General features: G+C 40.0%; 1 protein-coding gene and 1 pseudogene across 1 annotated transcript in view; one reads left to right on the plus strand and one right to left on the minus strand.

Annotated features, from left to right (window-relative positions):
- Positions 1–898: 898 nt before the first annotated feature.
- On the minus strand, positions 899–1,744 carry LOC138151797 (translationally-controlled tumor protein homolog; annotated as a pseudogene).
- A 9,747-nt stretch (positions 1,745–11,491) lies between these two features.
- Positions 11,492–22,399, plus strand: part of PYGB (glycogen phosphorylase B) — a 95,798-nt gene continuing 84,890 nt past the window's right edge. Inside the window, exon 1 of the mRNA XM_069075540.1 lies at positions 11,492–11,885. Within this exon, the coding sequence (XP_068931641.1) occupies positions 11,643–11,885 (243 nt within the window). The 5' untranslated portion in view covers positions 11,492–11,642. The remainder of the gene's footprint in view (positions 11,886–22,399) is intronic.

Consider the following 22,399-nt stretch of genomic DNA (forward strand, 5'->3'; position numbering starts at 1 on the left):
ACTGAAAGAACTGGAAGATGTAATTGCTAAACCACTATTTTGTTGTTGGTCAGTCATTTTTCAGTCATGTGACTGACTTTTCATGACCCCATTTAGGGTTTTCTTGATAAAGACACTGGAGTGGTTTGCTGTTTCCTTCTCCAGCTTATTTTACACATGAGGAAACTACCCTATTAGGGATCTGGTAAAGGTTATTGAGAATGGGAGAGGTGCCACAAAACTGGAGAAGGGCAAATGCTGTGTAATTTTTCAATAAAAGGGATGTGAATGGAATTTGTCAACTACATGCCAGTAGATTTAACTGTAATTCCTTCCAAAATATAAAATATATTATTAGAGGGATGCTTATTAAATATTTAGCAATTGAAGCAATGATCACAAAAAGCATAGTTTCATCAAGAATAGATCATGCCAGAGAAATTTCATTTGCCTTTATAACTGTTACTAGACTAATTGGTTATGGGAACTTTGTAGGCATACTTTACTTAGATTTTAACAGAGTTTTTGGTAAAGTCTGTTTATACCATTCACGTGGACAAAATGGCAACATATGGGTTAGATGACTGAATGACTAGACCCCACAAAATAGGAGCTAGCTCCTCACTAAATATTCCCTTTGGGGGTATGCTGTAGAGGGGATTCTTGTTTGGGAACACTTTGGATTAGATGGCCTCTGAAGTCACTTCCAACTAAGAAGTGATAGAGCAGAAGTAGTCATTTATTTCTAGCATAAATCATTTCAGGCCAATGACCCACCAATTCTGCACTTATTTCAGTCACTCAATAAACTTTTATTAAGTGCTTTCTATGATCTAGGTACTTGTTAAGTGCTTGGAATACAAAATTTGGGGGAGGGGGTTAAATGCGTTTTATTTTAGACAACCTACGTGATATGTTTTTAAAAACAATTTCTCCACTCCAAATAAATCAAGGTAAAAAATAAATGAATAAAGCTCAAGATGACATCAGTCCAAGTTTGTCCAAGTCCTGGTGTTGTGTAGATGACAAAAAGCAGCAGCCAGTTATGATGACAAGTGATTCAAAGTAATCAGGGGAATTTGTTAACATTTGTCCATTTTTTTTTTTTTAAGCAATGGGGGTTAAGTAACTTGCTCAAGGTTACACGGCCAGGTGTTTCTGGGTGGGTGCTAAGTGTGTGAGCCGGGATTTGATCCCTAGGTCATCCCGACACTGGAGCCGGCGCTACTCGATGTGCTACCTGGCCGCCCCCATTTCTCCATTTCTAAACCATCCTTAAAGAAAATCATATATGGAGTCACACCATTCTCACAGAAGTCCAAGAGAGCCACCATGCCATCTGGATTCATGTTTTCACCTATGAATAATAACTGATATTTTTTAAAATTAGCAAGGATGTGTTTGATCTGTTCCGCAGCTCCTGTCATAAAAGCTTTTGCTCTATCCGGCTTGCGTTCTTCAAGTCTGCCTTTGATTGATTTCATATAGCCTTTGATGTACTTTTTGTAGGATTCTTTTGTGAAACTAGTTTCTTGCAGATGATGGTTTATTACTATGTCAACTCCAGCAATTACAGTGGCATCTGTTCCTTCACCCTCAGGACCCTCAGCAGAGGCACTCCCACCGATGAGCGAATCATCAATGGTACCCTCTGTCCTACTGACCATCTTCCCCTCCACCTCCAGGCACAGCCAGTTCTCGATCTCCCGGATCTTGTAAATGTCGGAGAACATCTCCTCATGGCTGATGAGGTCCCGGTAGCACAGAAGGAGGGAGGCGGCGGAGGCGGCTAGGGCTGTGGGGGCCGGGAGCTCGGTGTGAGCGCAATGCAGCCAGAGCGCTTGGGGGAAGGGGGGAGCGGGAGGAAAAACTACAATTTTTTTTTTTAAAGCCAAAACATGGATAATAAAGTTAAGGAGCTAGGGGAGACAACATGTAAATATATGTTACTAAAGGATATATACAGTATAAACAGAAGGCAATCTCAAAGGGAAGGGACTTGAGGGGTATATGAAGAGAAGGGAATAAGCATTTATTAAGCACCTACCATAGCCCAAGCACTGCTAAGTGTTATATAAATTTTATCTCATTTGATCCTTACAACTTTGTGGGGCAGACAGAGGTTAAGTGACTTGCCCAGGATCACACATTTGGAAAGTAAGTATATGACGCCAGATTTTAATTTAGGCCTTCCTGTATCCAGCCCAGTACCCTCTCCATTTCACCACCTACCTACAGGGAGAGGACTGACAAAAAAATGTGAAATTTGAGCTGAGTCCTGAACGAAGTTAAGAGTCAGAGGTGAAGAAGGAGAGCATTCCAGGCAAGGGAGACAGCCAGTAAAAATGGATAGATTCAGGAGATGGAATGTTGCATGTGAGGAACAGCAAAGGAGGTCCATGAAGCTAGATAGGAGAGTGTGTGGATGACACTAAAATATGATAGAATTGAAAAAGTAGCTTTGATCTGTTCTTTTCACCAGGTTTTGGGGACACCACTCTCCTGGTTCTCCTCCTACCCATCTCACCAATCCTTCTTAACCTCCTTTGTTGGGTCTCCATCCCAGTCATACCTGTTCACCATAGGTGTCCTGTAGGCTCTGTCCTGGACCCTCTTCTTCTCCCTCTGTACCATTTCACTTAATGATCTTATCAGCTCCCATGGATTCAATTATCATCTCTGCTGAAAATTCTCAAATCTATTTAGCTAGTCCTAATCTCTCTGCTGACCTCTAATCTTGTATCTCCAACTTCCTGTTAGATATCTTGAACTTGATGAACTCAACATGTCCAAAACTGAACTCATTATCTTTCCCCACAAATTTTTCTGAACTTTCCTATTACTTCCTAGGTCATCACCATCCTCCCAGTTCCCCATGCTCACGACCGAGGGTGTCATCCTCAACTCCCCACTCTTTCTTACCCCACACATCCAATCTGTTGCCAAGGCCTGCTGATTTTTACCTTTGTAACATTTCTCTTATAACCCTTCTTCTCTCCTCTGATAATGCTACCACCCTGGTACAGGCCTTATTTACCTCACTTCTGGACTCACTGCTGCTTGGTCTGTCTGCCATAAGTCTCTCTCTACTACACTTCATACTCCACTCAGCTGCCTAAGTGATCTTCCTAAAGAGCAGGTCTGGTCCCATTATTTCCCTACTCAACAAACTCTAGTGGTTCCCTATGACTTAATATAAAATCATCTGACACTGAAAGTCCTTCATAATATAGCCCCCACCACATTTCTAGTCTTCTTATACCTAACACATCACCCTACCCCCATGTACTCTGTAATCTAGTGACACTGGTTTCCTTGCTATTTCTCAAAAAAGACATTTTTACTTATTATCCCCTATGTACAGAATGTTCTCTCTCCTTATCTCTGCCTCCTGGATTCCCTTGCTTACTTTAAGTCCCCACTAAGATCCCACTTTCTACAGGAAGCACTCCCAAGCCCTCTTAATTCTCATGCTTCCCCTCTGTTGAATATTTCTCATTTATCCACTATATAGTTTGTTTGCACATGGTTGTTTGCGGGTGATCTCCCCTGTTAGACCGTAAGATCCCCAAGGGTAGAGACTGTCTTTTTTCTTTTCTTGTATCCTCCGCATTTAGAACAAAGCCTAGAACATAATAGGCACTTCATAAATACAGAATAATTACTTGTTTTAGGAATTTAAAGGAAAATTAGCATCCGATTGCAGGAAATATGGTTGCATAATAGAGGCCAAAATCAGAGACCAAAAATAGGATAAATACCCCTTACCTCTCTTGCTAAGAAGTTTTCTAAAGGAAGTAAAGAAGCATCATGTGATAACTGTGTCAGAAAAATTTGGAATTTTGCTTCACTATTTGCTAATCAGAGTAACAGGACTGTAAATGATTTGCAATTAGGCACACACAGCACAATTTTGTCCCAACTGTATTCTAGTTATATGTTGTCTTATATATTACTTATTCCCCTCCTTTATTACTATTTTATATAATGCTTTGCCTCTGATGAATAATTCAAATGCTTTGATAAAGGCACTAATTTTTCTTAAAAGAACCAAATATTGAATAGCGGTATGGTATGATAGGGAAAGGACTAGATTTAGTGAAAGGGCCAGGTTCAAATCCCAGCTCCATCACTTACTACCTGTATAATTTTGGGCAAATCACTTAAGTCATGTCATGAAGCATTTATTAAACCGTAGGTAAATACCAAGGGGCAGCTCAGTAGCACAGTGGATAGAGTGAAAGGCTTGGAGTCAGGAGGACCTGAGTTCAAACGTGACCTCAAATACTTACTAGCTGTGTGACCCTGGGCAAGTCACTTAACTCTTCTTGTCTCATTTTCCTCATCTCCTCATCTATAAAATGAGTTGGAGAAGGAAATGGCAAAACTCTCTAGTAACATTACCAAGAAAAGCCCAAATGGGGTCATGAAGAGTCAGATTAAGACTGAAAAGGACTGAACGACAGGCCAAGCATTGTGTTGAGCTCTGGGAATATAAAGAAAGGCAGAAGAGAGTCCCTGCCTTCAAGGGGCTCATAGTCTAAAGGTACATTTCAGAGTTTCAGGTTTGTTTGTTTTTTATCAACAAAGTGAGAGATTGGACTAGATTGATAAGCTTTAAGGTTCCCTTGCAATACTAAAAAATATTATCTTACTACCCAGGGCTAAGGTAAGACATTTGTGACTCTAGAAGAGGTTTGAAAAGTATGTCCTGTTTGCTTCTGAAATTCACTAAACCTTTTGAGCCTTCACAGTAGCTTTTGTTTAGTCATTTCATTCATGTCTGACTCTTCATGACCCTTTTTGGGGTTTTCTTGGCAAAGATATTGGAGTATTCTATTCTATTCTCTTGTACCTGTCTGGCTATGTGTATTGATGCCACTGCTACCTCCAATCCCCATGGAATATAAGCTTCTTAGAAAAAAGGACTGGGTCATTTTTAGCTTTCCTGCATATCTCCAGAGCTTAGCATAGTGACTAATATAGTAGGAGCTTAATAAATGCTTGTTGATTTATTGATTGTTGTCCTACTTTTTTGTTGTTATTAGTGTCACAGGATAGAAAACCCTAATGACTTTCACTAGGGGGAATTAACTGAAGTAATAAGGATTAGTGAATAATCTTAAACTGGTTACTGGGTTCACTGAGTCAATTACAAGGACCCAGCAATATTGTATGGTGAGGCAAACAGAACCAATGGTAGCTATCAGATGGCTTCCTGACTAGTTCTATACAAAGGCCTTGTTCTATACATAGTGGGCTACAGGTCACTTTAAGGAGTGGGACCAGTCACAATATCCCTTATTGACCAGGTTAATGCCTGAAATTCGCGCCGAGTCACTTTTCTAGGGAGGGGATTTTTTCATGAGGACTCAAGATAAAATCATTTACTTTGCCTTGAAGGGAGGGAGGTTCCTCCATTCAGGTAATTTTTTCAGCTAGCTAGTTATCACCTAGGGAGACAAATACACTCCCTTAAATGATACAACATAACACAAGTCTGGGTTGTTGTTGCTGGGTTTTTTTAGGGGGGGGAGAGTTTAGGTGAGAGTGGGTAACCAATCTGTATGAGATTGCAAGAATTTTGGAGTGTGTAGAGCATGAATGTGGGATATCTTCAACCGGAGAACCACAACAGCAGCCAAAGAGGACAAAAAGCATGCCAGGAACAACTTGTAATTTCTGGGTAGTACTGTTACAACTAGGCTCTCTTCCTTAGTGATAGCCCAGTATAATCCTCCCCAGTAGCTGTGAAGTTCTAAATTCAACATGAAGTCTCTCTCTTAGGTGATCCTTCCATCTTCCTCCATTAGGCTTCCTGTCTTATTTGTCCCCTTCTCTCCACATATAACTGTCACAGATTCAAGCCTCCAAAATCTCTCAGCTGAAATAACCTCAGAATTGGTCTTCCTGCCTCCAATTTCTTCTCTCTTCTACCCATTCTTTACATGATTGTTAAATTTACATTCTGAAAGCATAAGTCTCACTTGTTCACTGTCGTGCTCAAAAACCTTTCATTTCAGAGATGTTAAAAGGGAAAAAACAGACACACACACACACACACACACACACACACACACACACACAGAGCCAGTCCCTGCCCTTACAAAGCCCATATTTTAATGGGGGAGACAAAGTGAATAACTAACTAGGTGAAGAGGTGCAGGCTCTGGGAGCCCCCTGGAGCTCTCCTCTTATCCTGTCCCCTTGTTGGGAAGGGATCTGTTGGCGAAATTGGGAAACCAATTTTCTCTATTATACCTCCCAGATCTCCCCATGTTCCCTCAGAAGTGTGGGAGATAGTTGAGTCAATAGTCGAGATCAGGAAATTCCTAGGTGGGCTACTTCTGCCACGCCAGCATTTGTTTGACTCCTAGATCCTTAAGTGTTTGCCCAGAGTGGTTTATGTCCAGTTAAACCCAAGGCCTGGGAGGGACTGAAACCACTAATTGCTACTCAAGGCCCTGATGAAGAGGTTACCCATAAAGAGGGTTAGGGTTGCTCTGAAATTCTGTCTAGAGTGGGGCTCAGAACACCAGGTGAAAGCTTTTGAGACTTTGAAAACTAAATTGACCACCACTCCAGCTTTACCCAATCTAGGAAAAACCTTTTACTCTCTATGATGATGGAAGGAGAGAACAGGTTTGGGGAGTTATTGCCTGTTTTTGAAAACTATTAGATTCTGCGGCCACTGTTACTTTCCATGTGCTAAATGTCCATGGAGCAATTTGGAAAGGAAAGGGATATCTGATAGCATTTGGCCTTGCCATAGTCATCATTAATTCCAACCAGGAAAATTGTCTTTTCTCTATTTTTTGTGTGCCTGTTTTGGTCTTTGCTTAACCTTCTTGCCAGGTTTGTCTCCTCCAGGGTTTAAGCCCCAAATTTTCCAGCTCACTGGACCTGGCATTATCCACATTCCAGAGTCTGACCCCCTTGAATGGGACCCAGAGAGGCAGGGACAGCTCTATGCCCCTTGCCAGCAGGAAACACTTTCAGAAGCTGAGACCTTCACCCTTTACCCCAAAGGAATTTGGGTCCCATTTGTTTGAGGGGGGAATGATGAGGTGCAGGCTCTGGGAGCCTCCTTGAGCTCTCCTTGAATCTTTGAGGTACAGGCTCTGGGAACCCCCTTGAACTCTGATTAAAATGTCCCATTTTGATGAGGCATTTGCATGAGGCCATAAGCCTTACATTGTGGCTGGGCCCAGACCTCTGTTACTAGCCTAGCCCTCCACTGTCCATCTACTTCCCAGCCTTGAGCCTATCAAAATATCAATCCACCCTTGAGCTGGCCTAGCCTACCATTGTCTGTAATCTCCAGGTAGCCTCCAGCAACTTCCCACCTTTAATCTCTCACTGACCTCATCTGACTTCTCCTGAAGACCCTCCCCAAACTCCTCCTCTAGACCACCCCTAGATTCCTCCCACAATCTTCTGTATATAAGACCCCATCTCACACCATGTGGTGTGAGAACGCCATAGAATTTTCTAGCACAGACTTACTCTGTGTCCAATACAAGCGAACTGTCAATAAACTTTACTTTTCTTTGGCTGAGAGAAGGCTTGAGTCGAGTTCATTCAGCAGGACCTGGCATATTGGTATTTTGGGGTCTTGAGCACCCCTAACCCTCTTTATAGGTAACCTCTTCACTAGGTACACACAAAAGCAAAGGCTCTAAAGCTCCAGGGACTGGGCAAGGTCTTCTGTAGAAGTTGGAATTTGCTTGGCTCACCTTGTTTGTTTCAGTTTCCTCATCTGTAAAATGAACTGGAGAAGGAAATGGCAAACCACTCCAGTAACTTTGGCAAGGAAATCCTAAATGGGGTCATGAAGAGTCAGATATGACTGAAATGGCTCAACAACAACTTGAAAGAAATCTGGGATTGGGAGACAAGGAGGAGAGGAAGAGCATTCCAGATGTGGAGGGGGGAGGGCACATAACCAATCCAAAGGCAGACAGAGGGAAGATGGATTGCACCATGCCACTGGCTAGTAACATATGTGGAGGGAAGAAAGTATTAGCAGACCAGAAGGGTCAGGAGGTGCCAGGTTACAAAAAATTTAAATGTCAAACAGAAGAATTTCTATTTGATTCTGGAGGTAAAAGTGAGAGGAGAGGGCAATAGACAGATTTATGATTTAGAAAATCACCTTGGCAGCTGAACAGAGGATAGACTGAAGTGGGGAGAGACTTGAATCAGGGTGATCAACTGGAAGGCCTTTGCAACAGTGCAGGTAAGAGGTGATGAGAACCTGTACCAGGTGGTAGCTGTGTGATAGGAGAGAAGGGGATGAATAGGAGAGATTATTATAAATAGAAACAGCAAGAATTGGCAATGGATTGGATATGTGGGATTGCAAAGAGCCCAGAATGACACCAAGATTGTGAGCCTGTATGACTGAGAGGATGGAGGTTGAGGACTGCAGCTCAGAATATGGATGAGGATATAGAGATCTAGGAATCATCTGCATAGAGCTGATAATTGAACCCTTGGGAACTAATTAAATCACCAAAGGAAAAGGTTCTTTGCTCTCAAAGAAGACTGAATTGACTTCATTCTGTTGGGGTCATGGTACAATGTGTCTGACTGTAGCTGATCAGATCAGTACTGGCTTAGAAGGCTTTAGTACAAGTTGAGCACAAATAGTCCATATGAACATTTGGGGTGGAGATGTCTAAATCTGCACATCTTACATTTCTTTTGAGCTACACTAAGGGAGATACTATAGAAGGAAAAGAGAGCATGACCCAGGACAGAGCCTTGGGGGACACAGGTCAGTGGGTAGGACCAACAAAGGAGACTGCAAAGGAGCTGTCACAGAAGAGAGTGGTTCATGAAAACCTAGGCAGGAGAGAAGCTGTCAAATTTTGTACGGGTAAAAAAAATTGAGAAAAGGCCATTAGACTTGGCAATCATTGGCAATTTTAGAGAGAACAAACTGTTCAACTAAAACTTAGTTAAATGATGAGGTGAGAAGCCAGTTTGCAGAAGGCTTAGAAGAGAGAGAGGAGAGGAAGTCAAGGCTATGAGTATAGGTGTCTTTCTCAAGTTCCCTTTAGGGATCCCTGACTTTCACACTTCCTTAGTTTCTTCATCTAGGAAGTGGGATAATAATACTTTCAAGAACTACCTCAAAGAAGCTGTGAGTAAAATAAGGTTTCATAAATCTTAAAACCAATATAATTGTGAACTATTATTGAGTATATAGCACTTCATACACATAAAGGGAAGAGCAAAGATTTGGTCCACATTCTTTTATTATGTGTGTTTGTCCTTCATTCTTGAAGAGGACCATGTATCAGGGAAATGACACGTGAGTTGCAGTTGACTTTGATTAGAGTGAGGGAGGGCTGTGCAAGGTCACCAGCCTCACTTTCTACTGGAGAGCCATCTGGGTCCAGTGACCAGACATTCATCAGGACAATTGGAGATGGCTCAGGATGCAATGGCCCTTTTAGGCTAAGGTCTTTTCAGGTTCTCACTTTGAGTGAGATAATGCCCATTCAGTGAATAAGCCTCTTTAAGTAGTTACTCAAGGGATAGCCTCTTTAATAAAAAAAAAATATATGTATATATACATATATATATTATGTATGTCTCCACTAAGACCTCCTAGCCCAACATACCATAGAGGTATGGTCCAATATACCAGATTATAAGGCCCTGCCCTAGACGCTAAGGCAAAAGGGATTATACACAGTTCAGAAACTCTCTGGGATATCCAGTAATCAGTTATTATATTATTAGCTAACATTTTTATAGCACTTACTACATGCCAGGCATTGTGCTAAGCAATTTACAGTTATTATCTCATTTGATCCTTTCAACAACTCTGGGAGGAAGGTGCTATTATTCTCCCTATTTTAGAGAGGAGGCAAACAGAGGTCAAGTGACTTGTCCAGGGTCACACAGCTAATAAGTATCTGAGGCCAGATTTGAACCAGGCCCAGCATTCTATCCACTGTACCACCCCTAGCCTTTCCTGAATTATGCCCAATTTTATCCAATTGATAGGTGTGGATAGTTAAATGCACCCAAAAAAATTCTTAAGGAAAAGAGTCTTTATCTTTCTTTTAATTTTCTCTAGAGTATCTAAAGAAAATACATCTGGATCTCTGATTATAAGGTTTGTTACCTAGTTGTTTCAGTCTTATCTGACTCTTTATGACCCCATTTGGAGTTTTCTTCAAAAATATATTGGAGTAATCTACCATTTCTTTCTCCGGCTCATTTTATGGATAAGGAAACAGAGGCAAACAGGGTTAAGTGCTTTGTCCCCAAGGTCACACAGCTAGTACCTTACTGAGCCCAAACTTGAACTCAGGTCTTCTTGACTGCAGGCACCACTTAGCTGCCCTTTAGAAGACAACAGAAGGACAGAAGTTCAAATCCTTCTTTTGCTGTTTACTACCTATGTGATCCCAGACAAGAGTTTCCCAGGACTTCTTGTTTCCCAAGGTTGTGGTGAGGCTCAAATGAGAATACTTCTAACGTGCTTTGCAAAGCTTGAAGCAATGGGCCTCTATTTCCTGTTCTGTAAAATCAGGAATTGGACTACCACTACAATTCTTTCCAGCTCTAAAACAAAAATTTAAGATCCTATCCACATGCCCTGAACAACGTTTCTTACACAATAAGGGACAGGGAAGGGGACTGATTCTGCTTTAAAAATATTTTCTCATTTGATACTCACAATAACCCTGGAAGTGGAAACTATTCCCTCTATCAATACAAGTAGGCAGTTGGGTGATGAAATGCTGAGTGCAAATCCAGACTCAGACACTAACCAGCTGTGTGACTTAACAGCAAGTCACTTAACTTTTCTCAGTCTCTTCCTCATCTGCAAACTTAGCACCTTCTTAGAGTTGTCAGAATAAAATGAAATAATATCCGTAAAGCATATTGCAAACCTTAAAAAGAGCTATGTAAATGCTAGCTAGGGTAGCTAGGTGATGCAGTGGATAGGGTTCCAGGCCTGAAGTCAGGAAGACTCAATTTCATGAGTTCAAATCTGGTCTCAGACACTTACTAGTTTCGTAACCCTGGGCAAGTCACTTAATTGTTTGCCTCAGTTTCCTCATCTGTAAAATGAGCCAGAGAAGGAAATGGCAAACCACTCCAGTATCTCTGCCAAGCTAACCCCCAAATAGGGTCACGGAGATTCAAACACGACTGAAAAATGACTTAACAAAAATGCTAGCTATGATTATTCCCTGCAGTTAACAGTTTTGGAGAGCAGGCCGGGACACTCCAGCACTATCTGCAGGACCAAGGGGCTTCTCCCAGTTATAAACAGCTTTAAAAACAAACAAAAAAACCTTAAGGTAGAGTAGGGGGCGGGAGTAATGGTGGGGATGGGGGGAGAGGAGGAGCAGCTCCCTCCTCCCCCTGTATTCCTGCTACCGGATCCCCTCCTACTCTCTGCCTCCGGCCCTCCAACTTCCCTCCTCCACCTCCTCGACCCACCCCCATCCACTGTAGCCCCGCCCCTAATCCCACCCCTTCTCCACCTCCCTGGGGTGGTGCGCAGGCGCAGTTCGGTCCCCCGGAGGTCGCCTTCAGATTGCTGGCTGCGGCGGCCGCTGCAGCATCTTCTTCCTTGTCTCTCCCTGCCGGTTGTCCCGTCTTCCCGCCGGGCGGGGCCCGCAACCACCAGGATGGCCGTGCCCCTGACCGACAGCGAAAAGCGGAAGCAGATCAGCGTGCGGGGCATCGCTGGACTGGGCGACGTGGCCGAGGTGAGGAAGAGCTTCAACCGGCACCTCCACTTCACCCTGGTTAAGGACCGTAATGTGGCCACTCCCCGAGACTATTTCTTCGCGCTGGCTCACACGGTGAGAGACCACCTGGTGGGCCGCTGGATTCGCACGCAGCAGTACTATTACGAGAAAGACCCCAAGGTAAGTTCATGGGCGGTGGGGCGGGCGTTCCCTTACCCCAGCCTGTACCGCCCCCTCCCCGCATCCCCTCCCCCCTCCTGTCCTGCGCCCCTCCCTCCGTCCTGTACTGCCCTGCTGTTCTCTGCAGCCTCTCCCATCCTGTACCCCCACCGCCTGCATTTTCTCCTTACCCTGTCCTGCACCCCTCCCTCTGTCTTGTACTCTCACCCCTTCCCCCGCCCCTTGCTGTACTCCTCCCCCAGCCCGTATTAACCTCTCCGCCCGGTCCTCCACCCCTCCCCAGGTCCTGCGCCCCTCCCTCTTTCTTATACTGCCCCCATTGCTTCATCCCTCCTACCGTCTGTTCCCTAGGCCCCAGGCTGCATAATCTTTCCACCCTGTCCGGCACCTATTTTTCCCCATTCTGCACACCTCCCTCGTCCTGCACCCTCCCCCACTCGGCATCCCCTTCAAGCCCTTTCTTGCACACCTTGTCTCCTTCACCTCTCTGGTCCAGCACCCCTCCTCCGAGCCTACAAAGCTGCCTCCACCCTCCTGGATCCTCCGCTCGTCTGGTCAAGCTCAGGGGCTTTTGCATCCTGTGAACTCTGGGATAGCCAGTCCAGGCCAGCTGTAGCCTTCTGAGTTCCGTACCCACTCTTCCCTTTTCCTCCCTCCCTCTATCTGTCCTGCCGAACCTCCCCGCTGCTTCCTCTAGACAACCCTGTAGCTCCCCCGAAGCACAACTAGAATGACCTCGGGAAATAGATGTAGAGCTGGAAGGGACCTTAGAAACAAAGAACACTGTATTTGGAGTCAGAAGGCTTAGGTTCAAATCCATGCTCCGCCACTTACTCCCGGGTGACCTTGGGCAAATCACTTAACCACCTCCCTGCGCCTCAGTTGGTGCATCTGTGTATAATGAAAGGCTTAGACTTCCTCCTTTAAATTGTATGATCTCATAATTCACCCTTCCTTAACAGAGGACGTTGCTCCCAGGAAGTTTCTTTTAAAAATGTCAGCCTTGACTTGCATTTCAGAATATTTGAAGTCTATAGGGATGAACTGTGCAGCTAAATTGATAGGATTCTTTATTCTTACCCTAATATTCTTAGTTATCTGATATTCAGTTTTAGCAAATCTTGATGAATTCTCAGCAAAAGACTTATGAATGTGCTTCGGGGCAGGATTAATCTTCTGCGTTGTTGGGTTTTGTTTTTTTCTGTAATGTTTGTGGGGGTGTATATAGGAAGCCAAGCCTGAGCAGTCTAGTGTGCTGAAAGGTGTGAATAGTAGTCTGCAGGACATTGTAGATCTTATTTACCTGGTTTGGTAAACTATACCACTGTAGAAATTGTCATGAAATCGAGGAGTAAGGAGAGATGTGAAAGGAGGAAAAAAATTTTCTTACCCCAGCATGATCCTTGAGAAATTTGGTTTTTAGTTTTGACAGTTGAGCTATTTTTAAAATAAGCTATGGATGAATGAAAACTAATCAGGAAAGAGATTAACTTTAGGATTAAAGGCAATTTTCAGGAATTTGGAAATGTTGAATATGACAGGATAATGTACAACCCTCAATCCTTGGGCCAACCCACCCTTTTTTCTGATTGTACTTTTATTTGATAATATTTTTTCATGTTCCTTCCCCTGCACAATTCTTCCTTGGAAATGTGTTGCAGTTTACTTATATCCATCACATTTCCCTTAATTTCCTTTTGAGTTCAACTATGATTTTAATTATTCAGAGATTAGTATTTTTATACTTTGTAATCAATCACATAACACTAAAAGGAATGTTCCAGAGAAAATGTTGGCTCCCTTGCTTGAATAAAGTAATGTATATTGAATTCTTTGTAAACTTGAAAGCTATGCAAATATAAGCTTTTTCATTATTTTTATTATATTAACAAAGGAAGTCTATTCAATCCAACACACAGAAGGACTTAATCTGATAGTGTATTGCAGCACTCTGTATCCATAGGTGCCCATCATGAGAGGGGAGGTTTGTTTGTTGCCTTTTATCCAGGACCAAATTTAGTTATTACAGTTACTAAGAGTTTGACCTCCTATCAGTGTACCTTTCTGTTTACATTGATATTGGTTTTTTTCTGCTTAGTTTCCTCAGAATCAATTCATATAAGGTGTCCTCTATCTCTCTGAATTTCTCATTTATTGTATCTTATGGCATAGTGCATTAATATTCCATTAAATTAATATTTCACAGTTTTTTCAGATGTTTCTGAATTGATGGATACCCATTTTGTTTTTACTTTTTTCTATCACAAAAAGTACTGCTACATATGTTTTGTTTATATAGTTTGTTTTTTTCTATCACTTTCACCTTCTTAGGGTACATACTGATAATGGGATTGATGCATTAAACAATATGAGTTTTCTTACCAAATTACAAATTAGTTGGACCAGTTTATTGTTCCACCAATAACATATATGTGTCCATCTTTCTACAGCCTCTTTACCATGTACTATTTCTGCCTACTACTTTCTTGTTAATATTGTGTAAGGAAGATTTTTCTAGTATACCTGCTATTCAGCAAGTCAGATGAGCTGGCAAAAATTTGTAGGATTACACTTGGCAGAATAGTTTCAAATTTATCAAGTGCCCTAAGATTTGCAAAGCACTTTCCTCACAAGAACCTTGTCATGTAGGTAGTGCAAGTATTATTAAGGTCTTCACAACCTATCCCCTTCCTATCTTTTCAGGTTTTTACTTATTAATGCCATTAATACTTATTAATGGGCTTTACTGTCCAACCATACTTACCTGTTTGCTGTACCTTACACTTAGCACTAAATCTCTCTCTGAGTCTTTGCATTGCCTATTCCCCATGACTGTCATGCTTTCCCTCCTCTCCTCCACCTTTTGGAATCTGTTAAGACTCAGCTCAAGATCTTTTGTAGGATGCCTTTCCAACCATTCCTCCCCTCAGCTGTTAGTGTTTTTCCCTCTAAGGTTATTATTTCTATCCATTCTGCTAATATTTTGCATATTACCAATTTATGTCTTTCTTGTTAGACTGTAAGCTTCTTGAGGGCAGACTTTTTGCTTTTTCTTTGTATATCTAGTGTTTAACACAGTGTGAGCACATACTTAACACTTAATAAATGCTTCTTGATTGATTTATCTCCATTTTATAAAGATAAAGAAACCGATTCAGAGGATTTGTGACATCTACAAACATGTAGAATTTGGACCAGGTCTCCATAGTTCAAGTCCAATTCTTTATCATCTATGGCAGTTTGCCTCTCAGTTGGAATAAATAAGGCTAAGTTTAAAAGACGCTAGCTGAGATTTTTGAAAAATAGTCATAATCAGCAGGCCAAGTGGTACAGGGGACAGACCCTGGACTGGGAGGTAAAAAAATGTGGCAAACCCAGCTTTGTCCCTAGCTAACTGGGTGACGACCTTGAGCAGATCATTGACTTCTCTGCGTATCACCCAGTTTCTTCATTCATAAAAGATTCCATCTCTGAAACCTTTTCTAGTTCAAAAATTCTGTGAGTTAATGTTTGGAAAATTTTCTAAAGAGGTTAGAACAGGGATGGGGAACAGGCTGGTTGGATAAATCCAAACTTCACAGAACAAATCCATTTGTTCTGTGAAACTTGGACTCGGGGCAGCTAGGTGGCACAGTGAATAGAGCACTGGCCCTGGAGTTAGGATGACCTGAGTTCAAATCTGGCCTCAGACAACACAAAAACTAGCCATGTGACCTTGGGCAAGTCACTTAACACCAGTTGCCCTGCTTTCCCCCCTCCAAAAAGCAAAAAAAAAAAAAAACAACAACTTGGACTCAGCTAAAAGCCATACCCAAGGACCTAGAAAGCCACAGATTCCCCACCCCAGGCTAGAACAAGAACTGAGGTTTAAAATAATTTACCTTAAAGAAGTAATTGACCTTCTTGTAGAATATTTCAGCAGCATTTTAGTTACTTCTAAAAAACAATCTTTCTTACTGGATATTGGTTAAAATTCTGAGTTCACTTTCATCTTAATTAAATCACACATCCCACTTAATAAGTAGTGTTATTTCTGTCTACAGTGACCTTTTTGAAGGCTATTAGAATGGAACAAAAGATACATATATTCTATTTTTTTTTTTACTATATTTATTATTAAGCATTTAACTTGCCAAGTTCTTTTTGATAATTTATTAGCTATTTGTAATAGGTCATTTTACAAATGGGACAAGAACATAACTAAATTTTTCCACACTTGTATCTAATGGGATTTTTTTTCCTGGTACAAAGAATATTACCCTTCTACATTATAATGTAGTTTCTAAACAAAGTTGTTTTGAAAGAAAATGAATAGAGGTGGAGATATTTTGCTTTTTCATTACAAAGTGAGGTGCCTAGAGAATATTTTAAGGGATGGTCAAACAAGTATAGAAATCTGGAAATTTGTTCAAGCAGCAAAAATGTTGGGAATCATTTGTGTTCCATTGGATTCTTGTGGAATTGTCTTCTGTAATAAAAACTAATGCCTCATTTTATTTTAGAGACTTTACCCAGTGTTGAAATGTTTGATATAAAAGTTGAAAGAAGCACTGGCCCTGGAGTCAGGAGGACCTGAGTTCAAATCCAGCCTCAGACACTTCTCACACACACACACACACACACACACACACACACACACGCACACGCACACACACACACACACACACACACCCCTACCTAGCCATGTGGCCTTGGGCAAGTCACTTAACCCCAACTGCCCTCCAAAAAGCAAAATAAAATAAAATAAAAGTTGAAAGACTGATAAAAAACATGTAGTACTACATTAGTTATAAATACACTGTGACATACTACAAACCGGAACCATTCTAAGTTAGGGGCTGGCATATCTTATTAGTGATAAGTATATTTCCATAGGGGCAACTAGGTGGTGCAGTGGATAGAGTGCTTGACCTGAAGTCAGGAAGAGTCATCTTCCTGAGTTCAAATCTAGCCTCAGACACTTCTGGAAACTATATGACCCTGGGCAAGTCCCTTAAACCTTAACCCTTAACCCTGTTTGCCTTAGTTCTGCATCTGTAAAATGTGCTGGAGAAGGAAATGGAAAATCAACTCCAGTATCTGCCAAGAAAGCCCCAAATGGGATCACAAAGGGTCAGATAAGACTGAACAACAACTACATTTCCATAATTATGACTTTTTGGATTTGGATATTTTATAGGGCATGGCATAGAAAGTGACAATTCTTATTAGAAACAGAGATCAGAAGATAGAAATTTAATATCAGAGTGAAAATATATTTGCTTTCTCAGGGACAAAATCTTGAAAAATCCATTTCAGTTTCAAAATTCTGTGGGCTTTTACATTTTTTTAGAGCTGAGATTTAGAAAAACAAACTTGTGTTCTTAATAGACCAGACTAGCATTTTGGAGATACAGGCACATTAAAGCCTGATGATATCTACCACAACTTGAAGTAGAAGTATTTCCATGTATAGAATGAGGATGATAGTCTCTGGATTCTGAGTAGTTCTACTTTCCATGGCAGTGTCTCTTAAATGTTTTTTGCTCATAGCACAGTATTGTTTGCCATAAGGAGAACACAGCACACTGAATGTTTAAGTTGGTAACACTATGGAAAGGAAGGGTTATTATAACATATTATAACATGTGGTTATTTTCTCTTCATTAAGAGCATCCATTATTGTTGATTTCTTTATGAGCTCAAAGTCTGACATGTTTCATGTTATTGTATAGTGCATGTGTAGTAGGCAAGTTTTATTTATTTTGTGAATTCTCTAATTAGACTATGTATGCTGGGTAAATGAAATTTATTTTAAAATTATTCATACATTTTCCTTATCCTGCAATAACATAAAAACTATTGTCTCCTAGCAAACCTCCTGTCAGACTCTTTGAGAACTATTGTTCTAGGGCCAAGCAAGATAAGTCTAATCAAGCCTCTGTGACTTGTTTGGATACTTGCAGCCAGTTACTTCCCCTAGAGCCTTCTCTTTTCCAGGCTGAACTGATCCTCTTGTGCCATTGTCTCCATTTCTTGGTTTCTCTTTCTGTACTTGACCTTCTCCATCTTACCTACAACTGATCCCAGTCCTGCAGATGTGGTTTAACCAAGGCAGAGTGTTGCTAGGCTATCACCTCTTTTTTTGGACACTGCTTCTCTTAAGGTAGCCTATGATCAGATTAGTTTCCCTTGCTGCCCTGTCACCTTTTGGTTCATATTGAACTTGTAGTCTACTAAAACCTTGAGGTGTTTTCAGTGCAGACTGTTGTCTAGGATTCCAGACTTTTCTCCCAGCATAGGCTAACTAACCCAGGACTGGATACATAAGCATTTCATAAAGGCTTGTCACGATGTGCAGCACAAAATGTTCTTCCTCTTAAGTAATGAAGCTTAAATTTCTTTAGATATTCTCTTTGAAAGTGCCTGTAGGCATAGAGAAGTTGGAAATGTTCCAGAACTAAAAAGTATAGGTGTATATAAAAACAGATTGAATCCTTCATCCTTCAACTGATTTCTAGCTATTGTTTTCCCCTTTCAAAGCTATTTGGAGAATAAATGAGTGTTATGAATGTTAAATTTAGTTAGGTAAAAAGAAAAGATCCTGTGTGAAATATCTTGTGGATAAAGAAGAGCTTCCTAAAACTTAATCTAGTTGTGATTACAAGCAGGTAGAATGAAAGGTGGAATCATGCTATGTTTATATGAATAGGTAGGTGAGTGAATTTTATTGTTTTTCATGAATAGTTGTTGGAGTACTTAAACACTATTTAAGTTTCATTCAATAAATGTTTATTAAGCATTATACATTTATTTATTATTTATAAATTTATTCATTTAGCATATTACATTGAGGTAGGGATATAAAGATTTTTTAAAAAGAGCCTTTGTTCTCAAGGTGCTTAATCTCACATTCAGTTGTGGGCTGTTTAACCAGAGACATGCATAAGAGGTCTTTTAGTTCTCAGTAAAAGGGCCTGGGATAAGGTCAGTCAATAAGCACCACTGTATATCAGATACTGTGCTAAGTACTCAGGACACATGGACAGAAATAAAACAGTTTCTGCCTTCCCATTCTATATAGGAAGGCAGTAGATACAAAATAAATGCAAGGAAATTTGGATGGAGGAACTAGCTACTTTTGAGAAAGGGGTATGGAGTGGTACAGGAAAATCCTTATGGAGAAGGGCATGAAGGGCTTTATGGAGAAGGTGGAATTTGTGTTGACCTTTGAAGGAAATTAGGATTCTAAGAGGTAAAGATGCGGAGAGTGTACATTCCAGCCATTGGGGACATCCTGTGTGGTGGTCCAGAGACTTGGGGGCAGGGGCTGGGGAGAGAAGTTAAAGGAGGATTATTGCTATACGCAGGCCTATGAGATCAATTAGAAAATTAAAACAATGCTTAGACATGAGTAGATTTTAAAAGTACATTGGGATTATAGATTGTAGTTGATGATTGTTTGGCAGATTATAAAGTTACACAATTGCAGAGTTGGAAATAATTTCAGATGCTGTCTTGTCTGCCATTTACTTGAACAAAAATTCCCCTGTATGAGGGGATCATATGGAATGTCTCATATGTTCATGTCCCCTGTCTGAGATATTTACCAAGTGAATTTTGCTTGAAGATTTATAGTGAGGGAAGCTTCTACTGACTGGGGCAAACCATTCTATTTTTTATAACTTAATTGTTCAGCACATTTTAAAAAAAATTTTTCACTACCCCTTCCACTTAGTTTGGTGCCATCTCCAGATATAATAGCAATGCCTTCTATGTTTTCAGGTGATTGTTTTAAAAAAGCTGAAAACATTAAAAAAATAAAGGTCCCAGCACAGATCTCTAAGACTCTCCTCTAGAAACCTCACAAATTCCTAATCATTAATGATTTTACCTAAGTTTAGTTATTCAGTCAGTTACAAATCTGTTTACTTATGCTGTCATTTAGCTCTTAACCCTTTTATCTTTTCCATAAGAGTAGCATGAACAACTTGTAATTGTTTAACTGAAATTCAGGTAAATCATATTGGATTTTTTTATTTATCAGTCTAATAATCCTATCCTACAAGAAAATAAAGTTAGTTTGAACTGATTTCTTCTTTTTGAAAAACCATTCGTTATAACAAAAATAAAGAGAAGGGGGAGAAATAGCAGAACTAACCAGCATATCAACTGAGTCTAATAGTATAAGCAATGACCCATAGCCATTATCCTCCATTTGAAAGGAAGAAGATAACATTTTTCATCTTCTCTTCGAGGCAAGCTGGAATTTGACCTTTTGTTAATGAAGTCATGCATGGTCTTTGTGATATCACAGTGCTCATTTTCTAGATATTCTCTTTATAGATGTTTAGTAACAATGCCTAACATAGTGCCTTGCACATAGCCAATGCTTAATAAATGTTATGGAATTTAATTGAATAATATGAGCTAGAATTTTGCTGGGAATTGAAGTCAGACTTACTGGCCTGTTGCCTATAGACTGCTCTGCTTTTTATTGAAAACTAGAACATGGGCGTTTTATGTTCTATGATGCCTCTTTCATTGTGATCTTTGTAAGGTCATTGACAGTTGCATCTATTTGTTCTTTCAGTATTCTGGGATATAGTTCATCAGGGCCTGATGGCTTGAACTTATCAGGGTATGCATCTCCTTACTTGTCTTTGGATATCAACTTTGTCTTGTTAGCTAGATTTGTTATTCCTTATAGTTCAGACTGCTCCCTTTTTTCGCTGTACACTGTTATTATTCTGTCTCCTCTGTGTAGCTGTTCTGTCCCTTTAATCTTATTTTTTCCAGCCTACTTTTTCTTGTTTATAGTTTCCTGGCTAATCTCAGCTGTTTCTGAACTTTTACTACTCCTGATGCCATTCTTTATAGGACCATGAACATTTTTGTGTTTCTATTCTTTTGCCTTTTTGTTTTTGTTTCCACTTTATTGTACATATATTTTTATTATATAAGTTGGTTGATGAGTTCCTTGTATATGATAACTAGCTCTTTAAACAATTCTCCTTTCTTCCTTGTCAGTATTCTTTCTTGTGCTTAAAGAAGTTTACCATACCTCTGATTTGATTTCTCCTATAGTCTCTTGGATCATACTTAAATATTTTCTGAACTCTTTGACATCTGTCCTCCCGAAATCTAGGGTGCATGTCAAGACTATCTCCATATTTTTTTCCAGTTACAAGCCTAAAATGAAGCAGTTACTTTCCTCTAAGTTTCCCCATCATTTTCATCATAACACCCTCCTTGTTTGTGGGAATCATGTCTATAATAGAATTAAAGTATAATTTTCCCCAGTTGATTTCCTTCATCTTTGAAGGATACAATTATCATTGGTAAGTCAGGAAACTATTAGCTTCTTTGTTTTTGGCAGAGAGAAGTCCAGTAAATATCTGGATAATTGAAGTGCCTTATCTTTTCTATATCAGATCAGTGTCAGAGATCTATGATCTGTTACCCAAATGCCTGTTTCCTTTTTCTGTTCATTAGTCTACAACAGAGGTGTGAAACACTGTAACCTGCTGCTTTCCCAAGTGGGGGGAACCAAATTAAAATATAATTGGGGAATAATTAACAAAGTAAATAAAAATACAATGAGACATAGATAACACTACATTTTTTAAATAATATTTTTCCCCAATTAAGTCAAGACAATTTTTAGCATTCATTTTTACAAGATTTTGAGTTCCAAATTTTTTCTTCTTCCTTCCCTCCCTCCTCTTCTCCCTTCAGAAAATAGTAAGCAATTTGATATAGGGACGACATTACATTTTAAAATTAAGTCAATATGTGACCTGTAAGGATCCTTATATAGGGATTAATCACCCTCATTTCTATTTGAGTTTGACACCAATGTCTACAGTATGTTCTACATATCATGTTCCAAATGACAGTATCACACTATTATAACATTTCTTTGTGCCTCCCTAGTGAGTATAGATAGAAAGACAATATAAAAAACCTTATGAAATTTCAAATAAAATCTAGTATTGTTATTGAAATAGCATTTACTATACCCATATGCATTTTGCAGAGTATTATATATGGCCTCAAATTAGTCCCACATATCCTGAGTTTTTCTATCTACTGATGCAATGCAAATATGACACAAAATGGAAGCATTTTCTCATTTAAAGGATAGAAATTTGTTTGGGGGAAGGGAGAGGTGTAAGGAAGTAGGAGGAGTGTGTTGGTATTTTGAGTTTTGTTTTAGACAATTTTATAAATACAGTAGATACTAGTGAGGTTCTTCTCATTAAACATTCATTAGAAAAATGGTTAAATTATATAATAATAAATTTAATAATAATAATAAAATTAAAAGTTAATCTGCTAAGCTTTCATCTTTAATCTGGTTGCTTTTGGAGTTCTGGGTTTTTTTTTGGTCTTGAAAAGTGGTTGAAATTCCATAAATTTCATACTTAAGTACATGTAGTCATGTTAATAGTGTTATTGGAAATTTTGGTTTTCATTATGCAACAATCTTTTATTAATTATCTCTGGCTTTTCTTTATTGGTCATAGCAAAAT

The sequence above is a fragment of the Petaurus breviceps genome, unplaced genomic scaffold (assembly GCF_028583685.1).
Source record: "Petaurus breviceps papuanus isolate PSGF00001 unplaced genomic scaffold, PetGlider_PUasm1.0 90919, whole genome shotgun sequence".
NCBI lineage: Eukaryota > Metazoa > Chordata > Mammalia > Diprotodontia > Petauridae > Petaurus > Petaurus breviceps.